Source organism: Lynx canadensis, chromosome E1 (assembly GCF_007474595.2).
Source record: "Lynx canadensis isolate LIC74 chromosome E1, mLynCan4.pri.v2, whole genome shotgun sequence".
NCBI lineage: Eukaryota > Metazoa > Chordata > Mammalia > Carnivora > Felidae > Lynx > Lynx canadensis.
The window spans coordinates 30,895,641-30,920,949 of record NC_044316.2 but is presented as its reverse complement, the minus strand read 5'-3'; the positions used below and the strand labels follow the sequence as shown (position 1 = coordinate 30,920,949).

At 36.0% G+C, this 25,309-nt stretch overlaps 1 protein-coding gene across 3 annotated transcripts in view; it reads left to right on the top strand.

Moving 5' to 3' along the window:
• STXBP4 (syntaxin binding protein 4) overlaps positions 1-25,309 on the top strand; it is a 166,212-nt gene that overhangs the window by 80,416 nt on the left and 60,487 nt on the right. For all 3 annotated transcript variants that reach the window (XM_030295827.1, XM_030295828.1, XM_030295826.1), the window contains 4 exons: positions 10,505-10,681; positions 17,806-17,922; positions 18,437-18,486; positions 20,540-20,673. In XM_030295827.1, the coding sequence (XP_030151687.1) occupies positions 10,505-10,681; positions 17,806-17,922; positions 18,437-18,486; positions 20,540-20,673 (478 nt within the window). The remainder of the gene's footprint in view (positions 1-10,504; positions 10,682-17,805; positions 17,923-18,436; positions 18,487-20,539; positions 20,674-25,309) is intronic.

The following is a 25,309-nucleotide window of genomic DNA, read 5'->3' as shown; positions in this document are numbered from 1 at the left end:
AAAAATCTGCTTTACAGGCATCTCTCATGCTACTCTTTTATAGCCGCAGCCACCTCCTTCTGTCCTCCCTCCACTAACGCCTTGCAACCAGTAATCTGTTCTCTATCTCTATAATTTTGTCATTTCAAGAATGTTATGTAAATGTGATCATACAGTATGTCACTTTTGGGCATTGGCTTTTTTCACTCAGCATAATTCCCTTGGGACACATCCAGGTTGTTGCGTATATCTATAGGTTGTTCTTCTTTATTGCCAAGTGCTTATAAAACTGGTGAAATCTGATTAAGGTTGGTGGATTGCATCAATGAAATTTCCTGTTTGTGATATTTTACTGTTATAGTCATGCAAGTTATAAGCATTGGAAGAGGCTTATTGAAGAATACAGGGAACCTCTCTCTATTATTTCTTACAAATATGTATAATTTACAGTTATCTTTAAATGATTTTTTAAAAGCCTTTTTGAGAGATGAAATTATAAAGCTCTTATAATGACAGACAGCAATCTGAGCGGAGAAATTTATTAAAAAAGAAAACTTGGTTGAATTTATTTTTCAACATTAATTCCCTTTTTGTGAATCAAAATATGACCCATGTATTTTCCAACATTAGACTTTGCTCAAGAAACTGCCTGAGTTAAAGACAGCTTGCTTGGAAAGGGAACACAAGAACAGTCCAGTTGGCGTCCCTCTTTGCCCAGACACCAGCCATATCCAGTGATTCACTGGACGTGAATGTGGCATTCTGACCAAGCATTGGCAAACAAAGATGTCTATTTCAGAATCCCCATTCCCAAACAGTTTTCTTTTTAATGTAGAAAAGGTCTTACCATTTTAAGAAAACCTGAGTAAAATTTTGTTATCCTGTTGATACTACAGAACCCATTTGAATGGTGTCAGCTCAATTAGAATCACAGAATTTTTGAAGTTGGAGGAATTTGGAAGGGAAATGACCTTATTCTTCACAGAAACTTTCCAGTTCATTTGATGACAGTATTTTCTGTAGTTGGTTGGCTTAGCTAGAACTGATGTTGGGGTTCTGGGTTCCCCGCCGTGAGCCACTTACTTTCTGGCTGTTCAGGGACCAATTCAGCACTCTGTCATCAATTGTTTCACACATGCGTTGTAGTGACTTACAAGGGAGACTTGGCAAGGGAATTTAAGAAACATTTATTGAATGCTCTTTTGTATGGATGTACTGGGAAAGCTAGACGTCTTATTCACAAGGAACTCTCAATCCAGTGAGAAGAAAGTAAAATAGAGCAAAACCTATAAAGCATTGTAGCATAGGTGCCCAATCGCTGGTGCGTTGTCAGAGGTATATTTATCTACCACAGCAGACATTACTCCCTTTAATTTTTCTTATTTAACTTAAAAGTACAAATCCCTAAAATTTCATTAGCTGCTAAGAGAACACCTTTCAGGGTGTGTTTTAAGCATCTGTGTACATGCCAGACTTTTATGTCTCTTGATGTTAGAGCAATATATATTGCTGACAAACTAGTAAATTTTACCCAAGGAGGAAGTAGTGATAAGGCAGCTGACACTATAAAACTCTTATCTTGGCAGTTTACTATGTGAGAAACACTTTCAGTACTCTTACTTCAATATGGGACTCTCTTGACATTGTGTTAAGTGATTTATTCACAAACTGTTTTAGAATTAAAAACAAGACTTCTCTAGTCATACCCAACCCTATATAAATAAATCACCCTATTTGAAAATACTGTACTTCGATCCATTGTCATCCATGTTAGATAACAAGGATTGTCTGTGGTGATGAGTTTCAGATGAAATTGTGAATTCCATCACAATTCTTTAATATTGAAGGTAGCTCATTTCCTGATCTGATTGCTAGGGACATTCTGTCACTCCTGAGCATATGCCCTTTGTCTTATCCCCCACCCCCCATCCCTTTTGGCTCTTCATTTCTCTTATATTCCTAATAACTGTTTTTCCTCTTTTCCCACATCATTTTATAAGATCTCTTTACACTGTAATTATTTCCCCCTCTTGCTACCAAATCTGTTGTAAATATTTCCCCATTTACAAATTCCCTTCCTAATTTTTTCAAAGATTTTTTTAATACAGGTGTTTTTGTGTTGACAGATCTTTTTCTTTGTGCCTTCTCCTTTTAAATAATTTTCTTAAAAGTCCTTTCCTTACCAGACATCAGATACATATTAACCTGGTTTTCCACCTCACTGTATCTGTCTTTATTTAACCTATCTATGAAATTATTTTGTTTGGTCTATGGTATGAAATGAGGAACTACACTTTATACTTTTGTCTTCCCAGATAATTTGTTGTTGCAACTACTCACTCTGTTGTGGTATCTCCATTACCATAGATTAAACTGTTACATAGTCTAGGGTCTGTTTGGGGCTATCTGCTCTTTCAGCTGCTTTGTCAATAAATATTTATTGGGTGAATGAATGTTTTATCTAACTCTTCTTTGGCCAGTACCAACTATTTTGGTATATGCCTATGTCCTTGAACCACATCCTACCTCTTTCTTTCCTGTTGTTACTGTTGTTTCCCAAAATTTGTGGTACCAGTTCTCACTGATTTCTTTTTCTTCCAAATGAATTTAGGAATATTATTACCTTTTATCTAGATTACAGCTTGGAATTCTTGGTCAAGTTCTTCCAAAACAAACAAAAAAATTTGATAAAATTACGATCCCAACTGAATTAAAACTCTAAAAGTTAAATTGGAAGTTACATATTTCTGTTTCAAAGCCAGCTCTTTGTTAAACCCCAAACTCCAGATAAATTCTAAATGTTTAAATAGCCAAAACATAGCTTTTGTGTTGTAGCAGGTTTCAGTGAGCAGAGTTGACATTCTGATTAGGAAAGGAAATGCCCAATACTGTAGATGTTTCCTTCAGTACATTTGTAATCAGACTTGGAGAAGTAGGAAGACAGTTTTTTTTTTTCTTTCTATCAACCTTCACTAAACTAGAAAATGCATGTTTAGGGTTAAATATATTTAACTGGATTTTAACAAATTAATATTTATATTGTGAACAAGTTACATGGTAAAATTTATGAGATAGGTGTACCTGTGTGTCTGTCTTTGATTAGGGACTTCTGTTTATAGACAGAGATTGAAAATTGTTTCTTTGGTTTTCTTTGATGTTCAGAGTCAGAGCTCAGTTTTGCACCTTTTGGAGAATGAGGCAGGTGCAGGTAGAGAAGCTGACAGCTCTTGGGAGGGTTAATTAGAGCTAATTATAATTTGATTGACCTGCTTTTCTTCCAGAAAGCTTAACCAAATCTTCCTTTGCAAAATGGGGGTTTTGTTTTTTCTTACAAACTGAAGAAAATCGTTGTTTCTTGGATTTATGAGTGTCTGTCATTTTACACACTTTCCAAAGAAGTGTCAGCACATAATTCATAGAAGCAGGGATACAGGTGGAGTTGGAATGGACCTTCAAGATTATATAGTCCTTGAGAGCATATATTATATTAGCTTGTGATGAAAAACTACTTTTTGGGAAAGATAAACTAGTGTGCATAATTTTTAAATCTATGTGATGAAAAACTAAGAATAAATTTGTAAAACACAATGAAGTGTAACTGTTCCTAATTCCACATAGTTTTGATATAATCTTATTTACTTGATAAATACTATGAAAGGATTTTTAAATGTATATATAAAGAGAATATAATGAAGTGATTTGCTTTTCATTAAGTGTTTTTCATAGCATGGTTTATGGTTGTTATTGTAATTATTCAAATGAAATATCATTCTAATAGTCCAATAAAATTGAAACCTTTTATGAAGGACTTTCCTATGAAAGCTTCTTACCTAATAAGATTTTCTAAGGCAGTTACTATATATGAAAAACAAAGTTGACATTTTTACCATCAACTCAGTTGTATCTCATATTTATGGTTTAAGTGGAGCACTTGTTCATGTTAGATAGGGTTTTACTCTCAGCTTGTGTTCTAATTTGAACAATCAAGACTCGTTGGCTTTAGAAGTCAGGCAGTAAAATACTTAATATTTTAATGAGGATTCAAGATAGCAATAGGAGATACTAAGTAGTATGTGATTAATTATAGACAACAGATATAAAAGATAAAAGGAGGGAAAATTGTAAGCGGAAGTGGTCTGGGAAGATTGGAGAAGGTATAATCTGAAGTAGATTTTAAATGATAGACAATCAAATGAAGGAAAAAGAGGAAAAGTGTATACATAGCAGAAGGAACATTGTCCTGGACAGCATCTTAGAGGTGGGAGAGTTTAGTCTGGGAAATTTGGAAAGTAATGTACTTGGATATGGTAATCATGTAAGAGAATTGAATGTGCCAAAGCTGGAAATAGAGATTTGGAACAAGTAGTGGAGAGCCTTGAAGTATGGAGATTGAGGTTCTAGTTTATCATACTACCTAAGGTTATCTCAGTCTTGTTACGTGAGCAGTATTTTGGGAAAATTGATCCTTCAAAAGTATGCAGAATATGCAATAGTGAAAAACACAATGGGCAGGTAGTGAAGAACACAATGGGCAGGGTGATCATTTATGTGATTCTCATAGTATCTAACTATGAGGTGATGGAAACATGAATCAGTCATGGAAGCAAGAATGCAGATTAAGGAATAGGTGGAAATATATCATAAACGAAGACTTCGCAGTATTTAATAACTGGCTGGGTATGAAGTGGATGGTAGGCTGGATGTATGCATGAAAGAGGAGTAAGGAAAGAGAAAGGAGAGAGCACATATCAGAGGCACATAGAAAGTTCTGTGAATTAACTACCCCTCTCCAAAGTGTGTCCATGCTTAAATAAGGAACAAGTTGCATATTCATTTGTGAATATCTGCAAATAATTTGAGACCATCCATTGGAGAGAAATGGTATACATGCTTTAAAAATCTGATAAGGAAACTAGAGGTAACTTGCTTTTAAACACTTTTCCTTCGACAGCCCTCTTCCTGCAGTAACCCTTAATCTTTTTTCACAAGCTGTAGTGGGACAAAGACCAACAAGGGTTCTCCATTGAGTGAATGTAGGAAGCTGATAAGAGAAGTATTCTTTCAGGCTTAGTAGCGTAAGTTACATTACACCAAGACATATATCTCTTTGCAGTCTCTTTTTTTTCCTCCTGTCGCCCATTGACATTTTGAAAGATTTACTGATTGGCTTAAAAATTACAGAATTTCGAAGGTTAGTGATATGGATGTGCTAGCCTAATTACAAATGTGCAACTGTTGTTAATGCTTGCTCCTACTTTAGGGAGTCGTAACTGGAGAAGAAAATCTTTTACATAATTGTTGCTAACGTTAAAAAGACCCATGCCTATTATGTTCCCAAACAACTTCTCTAAAGTTCAATAACTGGTATTACTAATTGATTGCCTCAGGAAAGCCCTTAATAAATTGTCTAGTCTAGCCCTCTGATCACATAGGTGATTATGTATATTTTTCAAAAGCAGTAAAGAGGAATGGGAAAGAGCAGTACCAAGAACTATAATCGTTTCTTTAACCCTCCTGTGAGAATTGTTTCGATGTTATAAAGTAGGTGTTATTTCCCATTATACATCTGGACAAACTGAGTCTTAGAGAATTACATAGCAGAAAAAAAGAAAGACTACACATCAAAGATTCTGACCTAGCTTTAGCTCATCTAACACTCATGTTTTTTCTTCTACATCATGTTCCTTGTGGGGGTGGAAAAGCACATAGCACATTGTCTTTTGTCTGAGCTTATGGTGCCCTTTGTGTGAGTTTATAGTACCCTTTGTCTCTTTTGTCAAAGGAGAATTTGGCCTGATCTCTCCTGAAGATTCATTGTGAAAATGTAAGGTGGAAAATCCTCATTTTACAATGGGACAGTATGAGTTGAAGGTATTTCCTCAGTGTCACCAAAAAAAAAAAAAAAGGCAAATCAGAGATTTGATTTCTTGTATATGGATATGTGCTTCTGGTGTATGTGCTCACACTGCTTAGTATTAAAAACCATAATGCTTATGTTGATTTTTCTGATTGCTATAACATCTTGGTTTCTCTTTTATTTTCTAACTTTCTAAACTGAATTAATCTCTATCTAATACAAAATAAATCAGTGAACTAGCTGCAGCATTTATCCTGATTGGATTTCAGGCTCATGGTGAGGTACTCAGAAAATTCTGGCTCAATTGTTACGGACATGGGAGGGTTTGCAGTTATTTATTAGAAGACAACCCAGGAAGAAAAGAAAAAATGGATTTGTGTGATCCTGTATTGCTAAATACAGCACACTGCTGCTGTCTCTTTTTTACTGCTTCCTCTAAAAGTCATCGTTTCAATGCACTAATCTTTTAAACAGCCATTCAGTGGGAATTGGGCTAGAACTTTGCTAAGGGGTCACATTTACCAACCCGACAGTTATACATTTACAAAAGAAATAGCATGAATTTATTCAGCATCAAAACCTCTGCATCTTTTACCACCCAACTGCATTTCACACTGTATTACCATCAGTGAACTATCATGACTATATAAATTCCATCCAGATTCTTCATTTAATTAACTAGCATTCTTTGAACAAAAATAAAAGTGCTGTTTTTATAGGGGAATAAAAGCTGCATGAAGTGAGTGTGAAGGAGACAAATCATCAAATTAGTTATTATTCATTGCAGCTATGGAGAATTCTCTGCCCCTCCTCTTTCTCTTCAGTGGCACTGTATTTTTTTCTAGCTTGATTGAATGAATGGAAAAGGGGGGAACAGTGTAGCAGCCTCGAAGGTATTTCAGTATATTGTAATGGTCACATCCTAAGCTCATGTGGGGTTGGGCACTGACGATATTGTCAAATACAAGTGATTTTTTTTTTTTAATCATTTTCTGTTTTTGGAGAGACAGTATGGCATAGTAGCCAAGAGCATGAACTTTGTGCTTTGTGACTAGACAGCCTTGGTTCAAATCCTAGCCTGTTTGTGACTTTTTTTTTTTTTTTTTTTTTTTTTTGAGAGAGAGAGGGAGCATGAGCGGGGTAGAGGGAGGAGGAGCAGAGAGAGAGAGAGAGAGAGAGAGAGAGTTTCTCTGCACTGTCAGTGAGAACCTCCATGCAGGGCTCGATCCCATGAACTATGAGATCATGACCTGAGCTGAAACCAAGAGTCAGACACTTAACTGAGTGAGCCACCCATGAGCCCCTAGGTTTGTGTTTCTGAGCAAGTTACTTAATGTATCTGTGCTTCAGTTTTTTTCCACCTGTTAAATGAGTATAATAATAGACATACCTCAGGCAGCAGTGTGTGGATTGGCTGAGTTGGTCCATGTAAATCATTTACAGTAGTGCCAATATCCATCTGCATCCTGTATGTACAAAAGCAGTCTGATGTGAAGGTGATGAAGCTGTGACACCAGTGACTTGGTCACCTGGCCTGAACCAATTGATGTGGCTTCATAAATGTTCTTTTATTTACCCAGATAGTTCTTTGTAATAGTATTTTTTGATTATAAGACAGTTTTAAAAATAAAGAAATTAAGTTTTGTTTTTTTTAAATTTTTTTTTTAACATTTATTTATTTTTGAGACAGAGAGAGACAGAGCATGAACGGGGGAGGGTCAGAGAGAGAGGGAGACACAGAATCCGAAACAGGCTCCAGGCTCTGAGCGGTCAGCACAGAGCCCGATGCAGGGCTTGAACTCACGGACCGCGAGATCATGACCTGAGCTGAAGTCGGACGCTTAACCGACTGAGCCACCCAAGCGCCCCAAGTTTTGGTTTTTTTTATTTGAGTATAGTTGACATGCAATGTTACATAAGTTTCAGGTGTACAAGGTAGTGATTCAACAACCATACAGTTATGCTGTGCTTGTAATTACCCTGTGTCACCATGCAATGCTGTTGCAATACTGTTGACTGTATTCCCTACCGCTGAATCTTTATTCCTGTGGCTGAAATGGAGCTCTTTGAATCAGAGGTGTGATAGGCAGTTGGTTGGCCATATCTCTCCATCCTGAACCCTGCTGCCAGATTTAGCTTTCTGAGACACTCTGTTCTCAAATCAATTTCTCTTCAAAAGGCCTTAAAAGTTACCTGATATGGGGCACCCGGATGGCTCAGTCAGTCAGATGTCCGACTTTGGCCCAGGTCATGATCTCATGGTTTGTGAGTTCGAGCCCCACATTGGGCCCTGTGCTGACAGCTCGCAGCCTGGAGCCTGCTTCGGATTCTGTGTCTCTCTCTTTCTGCTTCTCTCTCTCTCTCTCTCTCAAAAATAAATAAGCATTAAAAAAAAAAAAAGTTACCTGATGCAAGCTCTTTTGCCTGTCATGCCATTTCCACCAGAGCCTTGCTTGTTCTTTCCCTGTATCTCCTCAAACTTCTTTATCCATTGTTCTCCCAGGAAGCATGTACTCCAGTCAAAATTAATCCAGTGCCATTTTTCAAATGTACCACATTCCTTCTTGTCTCTCTTCCTTCGTTCACATTGGTCTTTTTGTCTAACATGCCCTACCCTGTTCCTCCACTTATCTAAGTTATACCTAATTTTCTGAACTGAGCCATAAAAGGGAAGGTACCTTTTATCCTCTTTGTATTTTTTATCACATAATATGATTGTCTGGATGTGCTAGCTGCTAAGTAAATGCTGTTAATGATGATGAAGTCTTCTGTTAGCTCTACTTTCAAACTATATTTAGTATCTCACCACTTTACACCAACTCCAACACTGTCACCCTTGTTCAAGCCACAGTTACTTTATGCCTGTCCCCTTCTTCCACCTGCTCCACCCTTGCCCACTCCCTACAATTTACTCTTAACCCATCTGCAAAAGTATTGCACTTACAGGTTAAGTCAGATCATAATCGTTTCTCTGCGCCAAACTCCCCAATAACTTCCCATCTCACCCTGAGTAAAGCCAAAGTTTTTGTGATGCCCTACAAAAGCCTCTTAAGGTCTGCCACTCCACCCCAACACCATCCCTGCCCTCACTCCTTGTGTCCTACTACTCCCTTCTTCCTGTCCCTTACCACTCTCTACTTCTGTCACACTGGCTTCTTTGCTGTTCTCTAAAGATGCAAGGAACAGTTCCACCTCAGGGCCTTTGCACAAACTGGTTCCTTTTCCCAGAAAGCTCTTTGAGAAATCTTCATGGCTCCATGCTTCCTGCAGCTCTCTGATTAAATGTCTTCTCAGTAAGGTCTTCACTGATAATCCCTAATTTATTGTCTATCTCTCCAAACTAGAGTGTAAATGGGGGGAGGGGGTGCATGAGGGAGGACTTTTTGTCTGTTTTGTTGGGTTCTCTGTCCTCAGTACCTGAAACAGAATCTGACATATAATAAGTACTTAGGAAACAGTTAGTGCATGTATGAATGAAAAATTGACCCTTAAAAATATGTCCATATTCTTAACTCTCCCTTCATTTCAAACGTATTTAGACTCAAACAAAAGCAAGCATCCTATAATAGCTCTGAGAAAATTAAAATAGCCATAGTTGAATATTAGCCATGGCAATTGGAGCAGAAAGTTCCATTGCAGAGAAAAGATATTTCTGCATCAAGTAAAGAAAAAGAAATCGTTTACAGTATAATAACTGCCATGTGAAATTATATTAGGTGTCCTGGGGGGACTGTCGTCGACCCAGCACCAAAGCACATTTTGAGAGCACAAATGGTTTTGGTCACTCCATCCTCTTCCTAAGGTAGAGAATGTAGCTAGTTTGGGGGCATTTTATTTGTTTTTATTTGTTTGTTTGTTTTGTCATTTGTTTTGTCACTTAGTTGTAGAGTAAAAAGGTGAAAGAGCATTAATGTTGGAGTTTAGCAGACCCAGGTTTAAACTCTGGCAATACTATGTGTCCTTGGACAGAATGGGTAACCTCTCTGAGCCTCTGTTTAATTATGTATAAAATAGTTTTTAATAATGCCTTTCTCTGTTCTAGAGGTTAAATGAGAAAAGACACATGAATCTTCTAGGACAAAAATGTCATGTGAGCATCACACCCTATAGAAATAGCTATATGTTTTGCTACTGAATTCCACCTTTTGGCTTAAATCAAAAGGGAGAAATAGCAGTTAGACTGATGTCTAGGAATAAGCTTTGGATCCTGGCTTGGACCACAGGGAAGTCTGCTACACCACAGATCTCTCAGCTGTATCTGATGAAGCTGTAAGCACCTTTCTAGAACATGAGCCCTACCACCTACTTGAGTTTTGTGGAAGCCTACTCTTTTTATCTTCTGAACCAGTTCTTATTCTAGTCTCCATTTTCAATTTCCTTCTACTTCCCTTATTTCCAAAATGTTATGCTAGCTGTGTGAAGTTGGAAATCCTATACTGGAATTATCCAGGAGATCAACAGAGGAAAAGTAAGATCAGGCATTTACTGTCCATAATAAAATAACGTGAAGACTCATTTTCACATTGATATGTGAGGAACACATGTATATCTATTAAGTTTGGGAATTCTAAGTTCCAGAGGGAGGAAAATATTTTGTTTAAACGGTATGTTTTTGTTTTTTTTTTTAACATGGCTTTTTTTCAATGGCATGAATTTTGCAATCCTCAGGAAGCCAAAGCTGTTGTTGAAGAAACCAGAGCCCTGCGAAGTCGGATTCACCTTGCCGAAGCCGCACAGCGACAGGCACACGGAATGGAAATGGACTATGAAGAAGTGATCCATCTGTTAGAGGCCGAGATCACAGATCTAAAGGCTCAGCTTGCTGATTATTCGGACCAAAATAAAGTAAGCAAAACCGTCCTCTCTTTTAGTTACCATGGTTTCCTTGCCGTTGTCATGTATCCTGTTTTCATTTTCTTTTCATCTGCACTTCTAAACTAGGTCAGTGTTTGTCTTCTATTATTCAATGATAGGATGATGTGTCGTGATGGGATGGGGGGGTAAGGTGAAGGTTGTGAGCCTCCCTTTATCCACATAGCTTGGGGATGAAAAAGCATGTGACCCAAATTTATTTGGGTCATTGGTCAACATTGTGCAGCTCAGGCAGTAAGTCCTAGAACTATTTAACATTTAATTGATTACATTGGTTTTCTCCATTTGTTCCTAAACTTGCTAATTTGCCTTGTGGGGATGGGAGGAGGAGAGTCTAGGGAGGGGTTTTCCTCTTTGATTAGAGCACTCAAGGAAGTGTGAATGTTAAATAAGTTTTGCCCAGGGCCAAGATAATTAATAGGAAGAAACTGAGTTTGAATTTAATAGGCTCCAATTTCAATAGCAAAATACTGAATGCTATTTATAAGGCAATGTGATCCTTTTTTCATGGGAATTTTTTTATATGATTTTTTAACATAATACATACTATATTCATTGAAAAGTCTTCAAAAACTATAGTAGACATACACATTTTTACTTCACTGAAGTAGAAAATTAAGTAAATTGAAATACATATTTAATGACTTTAACAAGTTCATTTAGGATAGGTGTTTACATCTCTAATACAGCCAACTTTCAAGAAAACATAAAGCAAATTTGAATAATTTATGTCTATCTATATAAACATAAAACTGTTAAATACCTTAAATATACCAAGTGGAAGTGAAACCAGTTTTAGAAAAGCAAAATGAAGAGGAAAATCTGAAATTTTCTTTGGCTAGCTCTTGAGAGGCACTAATACATTTCTCACATCTGCCCATTTAAACCGATTCCGAAAGAGCTGATGTTCCTACTTTGATAATACACAAGGCTAAGGGAAAGTTATATTACTTGAAAAGGCAACAATACTTAGAAATACTACATATATTTATTATTTTTGACCCAGTGTTTACATTTTGAAATCAGAGATCCATGCTTAGTTCATGTGAGTAACTTTAACATGATTCTGAAAATATTTGGGGAATTAATCAAAATGTCAAAAGTACAGTTTTATAAAACTCTGTTTACTTTTGGAGGGATAATCAACAGTCTTTAAAAATACATTCTAAGTAATATAATATTCAAAGAGTTCTCATGAATTGATTCAAAAAACTTTTTTAAGCATAGATTATTTGCAATTCTCTGTTCCAGCTCTTAGCTGAGAGACATTTTGGTCCTAAGTTGTCTGGCAATGTAATTAATTCAGTTTTTCTCTTTTTTAGCATAATGGGGTCTCCTGCCATTCCTCCTAACAAGATTCTAAGTTGGCCGTTAACGTGTCTCTGAAAAAAATAATCTTTTGTTTATTTTTCAAAGAAAAAATATTAGACAAGAGCATCTCAACATTTTCCAAACTCAATACCAGTGGAGAAAGAGAAGGAAAGTTTTTTCTTTTTAATTGTTTAAGATTGCTTCAAGAGACATTGACCAAGATGTTGCAGGACGTAGATTCAAATATTCTTTTTTAAGACACAGGTTCATTTTGTAACTATGTTTTTTTCACTGTAAGTTTTTCCTTTAAAAAAATTTTTTTTAGGGGCACCTGGGTGGCTCAGTCAGTTAAGCGTCCGACTTCAGCTCAGGTCATGGTCTCGTGGTCCATGAGTTTGAGCCCCTCATTGGGCTCTGTGCTGACAGCTCAGAACCTGGAGCCTGTTTCAGATTCTGTGTCTCTGGCCCTCCCCCGTTCATGCTCTGTCTCTCTCTGTCTCAAAAATAAATAAACGTTAAAAAAAAATAAACATTAAAAAAAAATTTTTTTAATGTTTACTTTTTTTTTTGAGAGAGAGAGAGACACAGCATGATTAGGGTAGGGGCAGAGAGAGAGAGAGGGAGACACAGAATCTGAAGCAGGCTCCAGGCTCTGAGCTGTCAGCACAGAGCCCAACACAGGGCTTGAACTATAAACTGCAAGATCATGACCTGAGCTGAAGTCGGACACTTAACCGACTGAGCCACCCAGGTGCCTCAAGTTTTCCCTTTTATTATCTCTATACTTACTTACCTTTTTTATTTTTTATTTTTTCTGTTTACCCCCAGCTTAGGAAATAAAACATTACCAAAACCTTTGAAGATCCAGTGACCCTCCCTAGTTACAATCTTCTCCCTTGCCCTCAGAAGTTACCACTTTCCTGGATTTAGTATTAACCATTTTCTTGATCATTTTACCACATATGTTTATATCTCTTACTGGTAAATGTTGTTGAGTCCTGCCTGTTTATCAACTTTATATAAATAGAATGGTCCTACATGTATTATTCTTGCTTTTTTCACTCAAACTTTTATTTTTGAAATTCATCTATTTGAAATTTATAGTTGGTTCATGTATTTTCATTGTTTTTTTTTTGTACTCCCTTGAATGGATATACTACAGTATATTTGTCCATTCTGTATTTGATGAACAGTCCAATTGTTTCTGTTTTCTTTATTATGAACAATGTTGATAAAAACACTTTTGTATATATCCTGCTCCACATGTATAACAGTTTCTCTTGGGTTCATACCTTAGAGTGGAATTGCTAGGTTGAATGATGATTGATCAACCTTACTAGGTCATGCCTAATTGTGTTTGACAGCTTTTGAGCCAATTTTTACTCCCACCAGTAGTGAATGAGAGATACTATTTACCGCACATCCTTGCTGACACATTGTTTTCATTTACTTTTAATTTATATCAGTCTGGTAGGTGTAATAAGTAAATCTCATTATGGTTTAATTTGGATTTCCCTGATTACTAATGACTTTGAGCCACGGGTGTGTTGGGACCAGCTAGCACTGGCTCACAATAGGTGATTGTATGCATATCTTCTCAACTGCCTATTCAGTGACATCAGGTTGTTTGGTAGCTTCATATCAGCTGTGGTGGAATTATTTATACCCCCAAATGCTGTAAACCAGGGCTTTTTGCCCTGGCCCAGATAGCCAGTTGAGCATATATTTATGTACTTGTTAGGCATTTATGTTTTCTGAAATGCCTTTTCATAACTTTCAGTTGTTTTTCCCATTAGGTTGTTCTTTGCACATTGATATGTAGTGATTGTTCACATGTTCAAGTTACTAAACCTATATTAAATTATATGTTATTAAAAATCTTTTCTCTCAGATTCATGGCTTACTTTTCACCCAGTGGCAAAAGAAACACTGACTTTCATGTAGTCAAACTTATCAGTCTTTTCCCTTATGTGCCCTTTTACAAGTTCTTCTATTCCCAAAGATATTCTTTATATCTGCCTCTAAGTTTTGATCTTTCTGTCATTGGTTTCGTAGCATTGTATGGGGATGGAGATCCATTTTATTCTTTCTTTATACTAAATGAACGACCAACTATCCCAGCCCCATTTATTCAAAAGCCTCTTCTTTCCTAATTGATCTACAAAATCAGGTCTGTCATATATCAAGATTTCATTTGCATTTATCTTTCTGAGGGCCCGCTATTCTCCTTCACTGGTCTATTTGTACATTCTTGCACAAATAACATACGGTTTTGGTGACTATAACTTTTATAGGGAATCTTGATATATGACCATCCTGCCTAGTTCTTTTTCTTTAAAAGTATGTTGGCTACGTGACCCTTTGTCCTTTTATGTGTATAAATTCAACCAAAAGAAAAAAAAACTACTGGAATTTTTACTGAAAATAAGTTAAATATATAGATGAATTCGGGAAGAATTTACATGTTTATTATTGAGTCTTTATAAACACCACTGAAGCAAAAGACCGGATAATTGCATTGTGGCCAGAGAATCTAGTCTATAGTATAATCGATTCCAAAATATGTTGGCGGTTGCTTTGTGGCTTATACTGTATAGCCAGTGTTCACACATGGTCAAAGTGAGCTTCAAAAGAATTCTTCATGTTTTTTTGATGTATCATTTTATATATCCCACTAGATCAGATTCATTAATTGTAAAGTCCAGCTTTTCTCTAGTCATCTTAATTTCTTTGTCAGAGAAATGCGTTAAAATCTTCCTTTTTTTTTTGGTGCGCCTGGGTGGCTCAGTGAGTTAAGCGTCTAACTTCGGCTCAGGTCATGATCTCACAGCTCATGGGTTCAAGCCCCATGGCAGGCTCTGTGCTGAAGGCTCTGTGCTTTGTAGTCTGTGTCTCCCGCTCCTCTGCCCCTCCCCTACTGGTGCTCTCTCACGCACGCACATTCTGTCTGTCTCTCTCTCTCTCTCAAAAATAAATAAATGTTAAAAAAATAATAAGAAGAAAAAATCTCCCCCTTTTTTTAAAAATTAATGTTTTTAGCCATATATAGGCTTGGAATTACATTATCATCCTTTATGGAATGTTGTGACTCTTCAATTTATCAATCTTATATTCCCCCTAATATTTATTTTTGATTAATACTAAAATAGTTACAACAGTTTTCTTTTGGTATTTATGGTGTATCTGTTTTCCTTCCTTTCACTTTTAACTTTGCGTTGTCCTCACATTTTAATTGTGTATGTGGTAAACAACATATAGCTGAATTGTTCCATCATCTTACTAATTTTTGACCTTTAATTGGAAAGATCTTTCCATTTACCCTGTTTTATTTGATAATGCCGTTGGCTTCATTTCTACCCTCTTTAATTTATGCATTTTATTTGTGCTTTAGTTTTTGGTTGTGTTTTTTTTTTCTTTCAATGTGCCATGTCTTGCCTGTTTGTTTGTTTGGTTTTTAATGTTTATTTTTTGTTTATATTTTGTGAGAAAGAGAGTGTGAGCTGGGAGGGGCAGAGAGAGAGGGAGAAAGAATCCCAAGCAGGCTCCATGCTGTCAGTGCAGAGCCCAACATGGGGCTTTATCTGGGGCTTGATCCCATGAACTGTGAGATCATGACCTGAGCCAAAATCAAGGGTCAGATCCTTAACGAACTGAGCCACCCAGGTACTCCTTGTCTGTTTTTTTTTTTTTTAATTGGTTCAGATTTCTCCTGTGTTCCCCAACTCCCATTCCATGTATTTCCTTCTGCTGGTTTATAGAAGGTATGTACTCTGTTTCTAATTTTTAATGATTATCTTAGAAATTTTAACATTCTATTTTCACTCAAATTATAAAACTAATCACTAATTTTCCCCTGCTTCTAAATATGATAGTACTTTAAAACCTAAATCCAATCATTCCCTCCTACTTAATTTCTATTTTTGTCAGTATTTTAGTTCTTTCTTGACTTTTAACACCATAAGTTAAACACTATCACAATTTCTTTTGTGGAGTCAACTTTTGTTTAAATAGATGCCTTCTTTACCATTTTCTGTGTCCAGCATTCTTTTTTGTATCTCAGTCCTTCTTGCTAAAATTATTTCCTTCCTGAAGTACAGCTTTTAGAAATGTGTTTAATGAGGATCTGTTGGTAACACATTCTCTTCATTTTCGTTTGTCTGAAAACATCTTTATTGAACTCTTGCTCTTGAAATACATGTGTGCTACATTTAAAGTAAGTTTGCACTTAATTTCTTTCAGTGTCTTTATTCTATGATTGTGATATCAGCAGCCAATCTGTTATTTGTTTGCAATACATTGTTTCTTTCTTGATGATTTTAAGATCTCTTTATCATCTGGGTTCAGCAGTTTGTGATGAGTCATGTGTTGACTTATTTTTATTTATAGTGCTTGAGATTCACTGAGTTTCCTGATCTGAGAAACATTCTTTTGTTATATCTGAAAAACTCCAAATTGTTATCCTGAGCTATGTCTCTTTCATTCTTTCTGAACCCTCATGTGTAATTCAGATTGAGTATATACTATACCTTCATCTAGTTATTTTCTCCTTACCTCTTCTCCTTTTTTTACATCCTCCCATTTTATTTTTCTGCGGCATTATGAAAACCTTCTTTACCTCTGCCTTCCAGTTTATCCATTCTCTTTTCAGCTATATCTAATTGTATGTTAAACTCATAAATTGAGTTTCTGATTTCATTTTGATTATATTTTTATTTTTAAGATTGATTTTTTATGCCATCTGGATCTATTTTTATAGTTTATTTTTCCCTTTATCATGTCTTAAATTCCTCCCTAAGTTTTAAAACTCATTAAACACTACTTTATAGTCTATATCTGATTACTCCAATATCTGCTGTCTTTATGTAGTTTGTTTCCTTTATATAATTTGTTTCCTTCAGCTGACTTTTATTCATGGTAGCTTATTTCCTGAGGTCCTGTTCTTTTGACACATTATATGTAGAAATTCTTTGAGATCTGAGTTGAGAAGATATCCCTCCACTGAAGTTTTGTGTTTGCTTCTGCCAGTCTGGAACTTATTTAAACCAAAATTTCAGCTTATAAATTTACAAGACACACAGTCAATGTAAATTATGACCTCAAACCTTCATGAGTTTGGACCCATGAAAGTTTTTTTTTTAACCTACTCTCCAGAACCCAAATCAGAACCATCGATTTACTTCTGTAAGGTTTGTTTCTTTCCAATTCACCCATTAAAGTTCTCACATTTGCCATGTGTGCCCAAAGATATACCCTCAGAGCAAATTATGCTTCAGCATTCTCTTTTATAAGTAGGTTCACCCAGCATTGTTGTTGTTTGTCTTCATGAAATTCCTTTACTGTCAATGGGATTCTTTTACTGTTCACAGGATTCCTTTACTTCTCTGCCAGCTCATCTTTACATTATATCATATTACATTAAATATATATGTGTATTCTCAGTAATTTTTGTTATGCCACAAAGGTACCGATTTCTGTCAGCAGCTGGTAAGCCGTGTTGTAAACAAAAACAAAACAATGATAAACTCAATTCAAATGTATTTTACTATAAGAATCAATAAAGCCATATGCAGCTTATCTTGTAAAATTTGCAGCATCCCTATACAGTCTAACTTTTAAATATGCATATACAGTTAATTAAGTGCCTCCCCAAATCAGAAGATAAGTACACTAAGAGAAAATAAATAATATGGTAATGTTGGATATTAGTTAATAAAAACTGAACATAGGAGCCACTGATATAAAATCAAAGAAATGTTTAAGACCCTCCTTTTGATACCTCTATCCAGGAAAGTGTTCAGGAGTTAAGAAAGAGAATCACAGTGCTCGACTGCCAGTTGCGAAAATCGGAAATGGCTCGAAAAACTTTTGAGGCATCCACTGAAAAGCTTCTTCATTTTGTAGAGGTAAATTTTCCCATTAACATTACCTTATGCCCATTTTTAAGAAATCTATATATGACTGACCCCTCAGATAAATGTCATGGTGTTTGGTGGTGGCTAGTGAGACATTCTCTGGGCTCAAAACAGCAATGCTAACCAGCAGCCAATTTTAAAATTGCATGAATAATGAAAAAACCAGCTAACAAATAGATTCTTAAGAGCAATAATCCAGACAGGATAACATGGTCCCAAATATATACTATGTTTTTTGAACTCTTTTTCAAAACTGTTAATACTATACAAATATTATTTGATAAATATTTACCCTATAAAAAAATGTTTCCATAGCTATTATTACACATCTGAGTGGCGTTGCATGTCAATGTAATTGATTCTTTTTTCCCCCACATAACAGAAACACCTTTTAATCAATTGGGAGTGAAAGGAGGAGGGAGGTTATAAACATTAGTTAAGTAAGAAAAAATGTTTTAAAAATATCAAACTTACATATCTCCTTTACTATCTTATTTGTCTCTAGACTATTCAAGAATTACTTTCTGATAATTCTTATCCTTTATCAAATTTAAGGTAAGAACATTTAAGTGTTTACTGTAGAGTATGATTACGTTTTTCATTTGGTAATTGTGACTAAAATACTAGAAATCTCTTAAATAGCCTTAAGATGCTACATAACGATTTGATGCTGTTTTTAATGTCTTGTGGAAACAGATACAAGGACGTGTTGTTTTTGACCCCATTTCTGTAAAAGAAATTCCTGGAGGTATTTAGTCAGTCACTGTAACCTAGTACTCTATTGAGGTAGGAATCACCTATATTGTTTTTGTCAGGAATTCTGTAAAGAGGGGATTACCTTGAAGTTCTATAAGCATCCTGTGTATCAATAAAAATCACTTTAAAGGTCAGTCTCAAGCCAGCAGATCAGTTGTTATGGCAAACGATTTTATAAAACATGTTCATACAATCGGTTTCTTTCATTTTCAACATTCAGTAGACATAAAAAAATATACATATTTGGAGAATACACCTTGATTTTGTTACTGTTCACAGATTGTTTCCAATTCAAAGTTTCTTACTAAGAGCTACAAACATACTAATACAATTTATGTATTTCAAACTGCAAGACTTTGGTCATTGTGATACATAATGAGAGATACAGAAACGAAAGTTTCCTGTTTATACATTTTCAGAGCAGTTTTTTTCCCTCATCTTGTAAAAGCTGCCACTAGCAATGTACTTCTACTTCTAGCAATGCATACTTGCAGACAGGAGAACTCTGCCCTTCCCTATGAAAACACCAGTTTAATAAATGATGATTCATTGTATTCTTATTCTATTTTAGGGTTCCACATAGCATTTTTTTTAACCTTAGAAGAATGTCTATGGTAGTACACTTAAAAAAAATTATTATTGAAATGTAGTTGACCTACAATGTTATATTAGTCTCAGGTGTACATCATAGTAATTTGATTACTCTGTACTTTATGTGATAATAGTATACTTTTGAACTCACTTTATTGTCATGCTTTATTCTAATGAAAGATCAGACATTGCTCTCCATGCTGCTTATGATGCAAGATAAAATGAAGATAACATGAATTTCATAATAATTATTTTCAATAACAATGTTAAAATACTCAGCAATCAGATTCCCTTGTATGGTTAGATGTATTTCCCATCCCCACCCTCCAAGGTCTCATTGTGACCTTGAATAATAATTCAGAAGTTTTGGTATTAAAAATGAAGGTTAAAAATGACTATTCAAAAGCCAGAGCTTGCCCTCAAACTTAAACTGGTTCATGGAAAAAAAGGTAACTTTAAAAAACAATATTAAGCAACTTTTCACCATGTCTTAGAAACTGAAACTCTAGTACAGTATGGTTCAGTCTTTCTAATATCTGTGTCTTCTGTAATAAATTTAGGCCTTGATCATTCAACACAGAATAAAGGCTCTGTATTTGAATGTGAGAATTGATGCTTTAGTGTCTCCTTGTGAATGAATATCATCATGCTTAAGAAGATGGACTATAAATAATAGTAGTTTTGTTATCAGTTTAAAACTGTTTAAAACCCTTTTCAAATGAAAGTTTTAATGTGATGGTTTTTTGCAGTAAAACCTAGCATTTTAAATTACAAAAGAGTGCATTCATTTCAGGTGACATTTGCATCTCCAAAAAGTGTTATAAATGCTGTTTAGATTTAGGGACAACAAATGGAAGAGCTTAAGAGAAATTTCAGGAGCACATACACATTGAAATTATATTTAATATTATAAGAAGTAACAGTAAATGCTTAATAAATTTACGTCTGAGTGCTTCATTTGAATTTTTACAAAACTAAATAAAAGGCTACATCATGTTAGCATAACATAAGCACTCACAAAATAAGCCCAACAGATAATTTATTTCTCCTTCTTATCAGGTCAGTCTAATTCTTTAAATATGTCTTTGTTACATAACGAAGAATAGAAAACAGAAATGTTTTGTGATTACTTCATTTTATGACTGTAAGAATTCAATATTCCCAGAAATACAAATATTTTTGTACATAAGAGTTCAGATTCAGCCAAGATGGATGTTATTTATTGTGTAATAAGCTCATCTTTGCATTATTGCCATCACAGTGAAAGAAGAGCTTTGTTAGCTTCTCAGACTTCCCTCACACCCCTGGGAAGGAACGGACGTAACATCGCAGCAACACTGGCACTTGAATCTAAGGAACTTGTTAAATCTGTTCGGGCCATACTTGATATGGATTGTAAGTTTTCTGCATTTTTTCACTTTTTTCCCCCCAGTAATTCATTTAACAAAACAAAAGATTTCAAGCTTGACAGTTTAATTTTGTTAAATGCGTTGGTTTGCCTATAGTAAAACTGAGAGCTAATTGATAAAAATCTCGATACACTCCTTGTAGGGGGAGAATATTTATTTATTTAAAGTGCCTGAAATGACCTCCAACAGAAGATAGCTGATTAAGGCATGTTTTTGCCTCTACTTCCATCCAAAGTCTCTTTGAAATGGAAGAACAGATAGAAAAATAAATCCACAACAGCACTGGAAACCTGGAAGGTTAGAACCAACATTTAGGGATTTTTGAATAATACACAACAGATGGAATAAAATGGAAGGTACAGCCCAGCTGAGCAAAAGACCCCAAAACACAATAAAGATCAAAGACAAAACTGCTGAAACAGTAAGTTAACTAGAACCGTGAAAAAAATGTCCAGGATCACAGGCAGGGAAGACTGGGAACAGACCCTGGGGCACTCAGCAGGGTAATTAATTAAAGGGCTATGGAATAGCTGAACCAGTTCCCCACTCATCAGAGCTGCTGGCTCAGGCATTTCCTCCTGAGACAGGGCCAGGAGAATACCTCTCTTAAAGAACTGCATGATCTGTCCCTGGACACCCCCAGAGTCAGCACTGGGCTAGAAAGAGATGCAGGGGAACAGGCTTAGTAATGCCAGTGTCCCAGCAGACAGGGAGATCCTTGGGGAGAGCTTAAACGATCAGTCATGTCCATCCTTCCCTCCTCCTGTCTCCCAGCACTTTTGCCTCTTCATGGATTTGGACTCCCTTTTAATTTGTTTGTTCTTCTGTCTCTTCTCTTGATGTCAGTCTGTCTGCTGGTTGTCTTTATGCTGGCCTCTAGCATTCCACTGTCTCTGTTTGCCACTCTTAATCTTCCCTATCCTGGGGACGAGATATCAAATATATATAAATATACATGTAGAGAGGCACAGAAAAAACTGTTTGTTCACAAAGTATCCAAATGATAAGTTTTGAGTAAAGTCCTGTCTAGTAAATGGTTTGGCTTTGTAGAGGATACTATTCAAAGACCCTTTGGGGTAACTTTTAACTTCAAAACTGTGTTATAGAAAGAGAATTGGAAACCGTGCACAATTTGTGCAGTGAGGTTTTTTTTCTTAATTTTGTATAACCTATTAAATTAAAAAAAATCAAATTATATTTCAAAAACCCTATAAGAACTCTCTATGTGAAGAAATTCTGTGGGTTTCAGGATAGATGAAAATAATCACTTCTAATGTATTATGTGTACACTCAGAATTTAAAATATCAGACATTTTTAAGTTAGGGTGGGACCAGTGGAGGGAAACACCTGCATACACACACATAGCCCAGCGGACACTGCCATCATTAATTTTAATTACCTTGCTAACATTAACCTTTACATTTGTCAAACATGATTATTCAAAGAAAATATTTGAAATTCAGCAGAACTCCTTTGGAAGAGAAGTGAAAAATTCCATCGGCACTTTTTATGTCGTAAGATTGTACCTCATTTGCTGTTTAAACTAGCAAATAGTTTCTGCGTTGTCTTTTTTATTTATTTAGAGATATAATTGCTAACATTGGCATGTATTCCCAGTACTTTCATAATTTTTATGACCTATCTTTTTCAGTTTGATAATTCAGATAAACTCAGCTCATTTTCTTTCTCTTTATGCAGTCGCTTTTCTATATGTAATGGAAAGCAGAAAATTACTACCATGAGGTAGATAATTCAGCTGCAGCCTCTACCTCATTTCCTTTGGCGTGACTGTCTGGTTATTTCAAGTTACAATTCAGAATTTTCTCTTGGGTAATTGCCTTTACTTTCTTCTTAACATAAGTATAATCTAGGATGTTATACAATGGGATTTCCTCAGAAATGAGAATCAGATTTCTTGGGTGTTATAGCTTAAACCCAGTCTCTGATGGAATATCTAGAAGATAATTCTGAACCTTTTTTAGATGGTGGCCTCTACTGAAATCTGGAGAAAGCCCTGTTACCAGACATGTGCAATTATATACATTTGCATCCATCTTCAGAGTGTTTATAAACCCCGACTTAAGAACCTAGATGTAGGATCACAGAGGGCACGAGTGCTTTTTACAGCCTTGCAAACCTGGCCATCCAGCTCTCATCGGGATAGCTGTAGCAATGGAGAATTATGTGAATCATAGAGGCATCCTCGAGGAACAGTTTGAACCCATCTAAACAGTGCTCTGCAGAATTTCTGATGATCCTTGGAGGTGCCCCAGGGAATACCCCAATTAGCCATCCAACTTCATTGGGCAAATTAATTAACCTCTGGTCCTCTTTCCTCATATAAAAGGTGGAGTTCATAATATCTAAACTGGCAGGGTTGGAGGATTAAATGAGATACATGTAAAGTAGCCAACAGAGCACCTGGTAGTATAAGGTGTTCATTAATGGACATTGCTACTGCTGGTGCTGCTAATGCTGATACCACATTATTATCATCTAAAGCAGCTAATTTAGAACTACTTTTTCTCTGTGATAAGTATTAAGTAACTATCGTCTAAATCTTTCAGTTTGGATCCATTTGAAAAATATGACAGATGAGAGCTTTCCTTAATGTATAACATATAATGTTATTTTCAATTTTGAGTTATAATGTAATCATCACAGGAAACCATGGCTAAATGTCTCAATCAGCATCTTATCTTTCAGTTGTTTTTTTGCTAACTATAACAAAATTTTGGTCTGTTCCACTGTACTGCCTCCACTGAAATAGCATGTAGACAAAATAGGCATTTTCAATCAGTATTGGAATCCCTACAGGTGCCTCTATCGATCGATCTCCATCAGTATTTACATGGTCAATATCATAATGTTTTAGTGTAATCTTTATTTGAAATAACTACTTGTTTTGAACTTAAATCTTTGATTGACATCTAGTTTCACAAAATAATTCTGTTACAAAGGCAGGAAGAAGCAGTTCTACTTTTAAAACGCATAATAAAATAATAACTGGCCAGCTATTCCATAGGAGATCTTTAATAAGAACTTACTGACTTCCTCGTAGATGGGCAGCACAAACATAGGCATCCACCTTCCTTCACGATTCCCATGGAAATGATAGATGGAATATAAAAATAGAGTAAAAATCTTCAAAAGCACCTGTAGTTACAGGCAAATCCCAAAAACTTCGATAGGGCAGGGGAGGCCACATACAAGGAAAACACAAATGCCCAACTTGTTACTCCCCCTGCCTAACAACAGTGGCAATTATGGGATAATTGGAGGTCCTTCTGGCAGGAGGACAGCCCTTAATGCATTCTAATTTGAAGGGGTAATGAATAAAGCCGAAGACTCACTAGGGGGGCAGATGGACTCTTTTTCCTCTTTTATCTTGGTGAGTCAATGGCATTTTTGGAATCCTCAGGATTCACACAGATTCTGTGTCAAGCGGAAAGCTGACTGGGGCTTGGTCTCTTAGGCAGCAAAGACACACAGTGACATGCGCACACGCATCGACATGCACTGGGGCACACAGGACACTTTAAATGCAAAGGGAGCCCAGAACAGTGGCTTCTGCACCAAATGCCATCCCACTCTTCACAGCCACCTCTGGTCTTGGCTCACCTCTCACTCCCCTCAGACTACTGCATCATCCTTATACTCACAACACAAGTATACACTGGCCAGCCCCAGCCAGAGCTTTGAGAGGGTAACTCCAACAACAACGTGGTTAAATGTCAGTGCAACCAGAGGGTCCACACATTGTTTCAAAGGTCAAAATCCAATTCTGAGTAGAGTTCTCTACATCAAGTTTCTATAAAGAGAAATACATAACGTGTGTGTGTGTGTGTGTATACATACACACACACACACATTTCATTCAAGATCTTTTAAACAAATATATACATAAGCATACCAATATATGATCATGATAAAGTCCACAGTGTTAAAGCAAGAAAATAGAGCTGTCAAGATTTAGAATAGACTACCATCTACCAAGATGGTAGAGTGATCTCATGCCAAAACCTCCCCATTCTGCTCCTACACTTAGAAATGACATTTAAAATTATGTTTGTGTATTTAAAAGATGAAAACCAAAAAATTCACATCTCCCTGCACCAAGAACAGAGAGTAAAACTGTAATGATAAGTGAGCTCTTAAGCTTCAGAGATTCATGGGGTTGGGATGAGCACCTGGAGCCAAGGTTTCTACACCCACGAGGACCCAAATGATGCCTGAGCAAAGGAAGCAAGGAGCAGGAATCTTCCTGTGGAGAATACACTTTCTTTTCTTAAGTTACTCATATATTAGGCATTAAAAAAAAAATCCATCCAATTTAGGAGCCATCTGGGCCTGCCAGTAATTAATGTTGAAAGTAAATATTCTCATCCACTACAGGTGGGAATATAATTTAGCATAACATTTCTGGGAATCAGTTTTGCAGTATATATCGAGAGCTTTTAAGATATCTATTTGAAAACTGTTTTTGAAAGTCAAAAATAATATTTTGTTGGTCATTTATTTTAACCCTACAATCCTACCTGTTGGTATTTTGCAAAGAAAATAATGAGAGATGTGCTTAAAAATGCATATATAAGTATTTGGATCACAGCATTTCTTATAA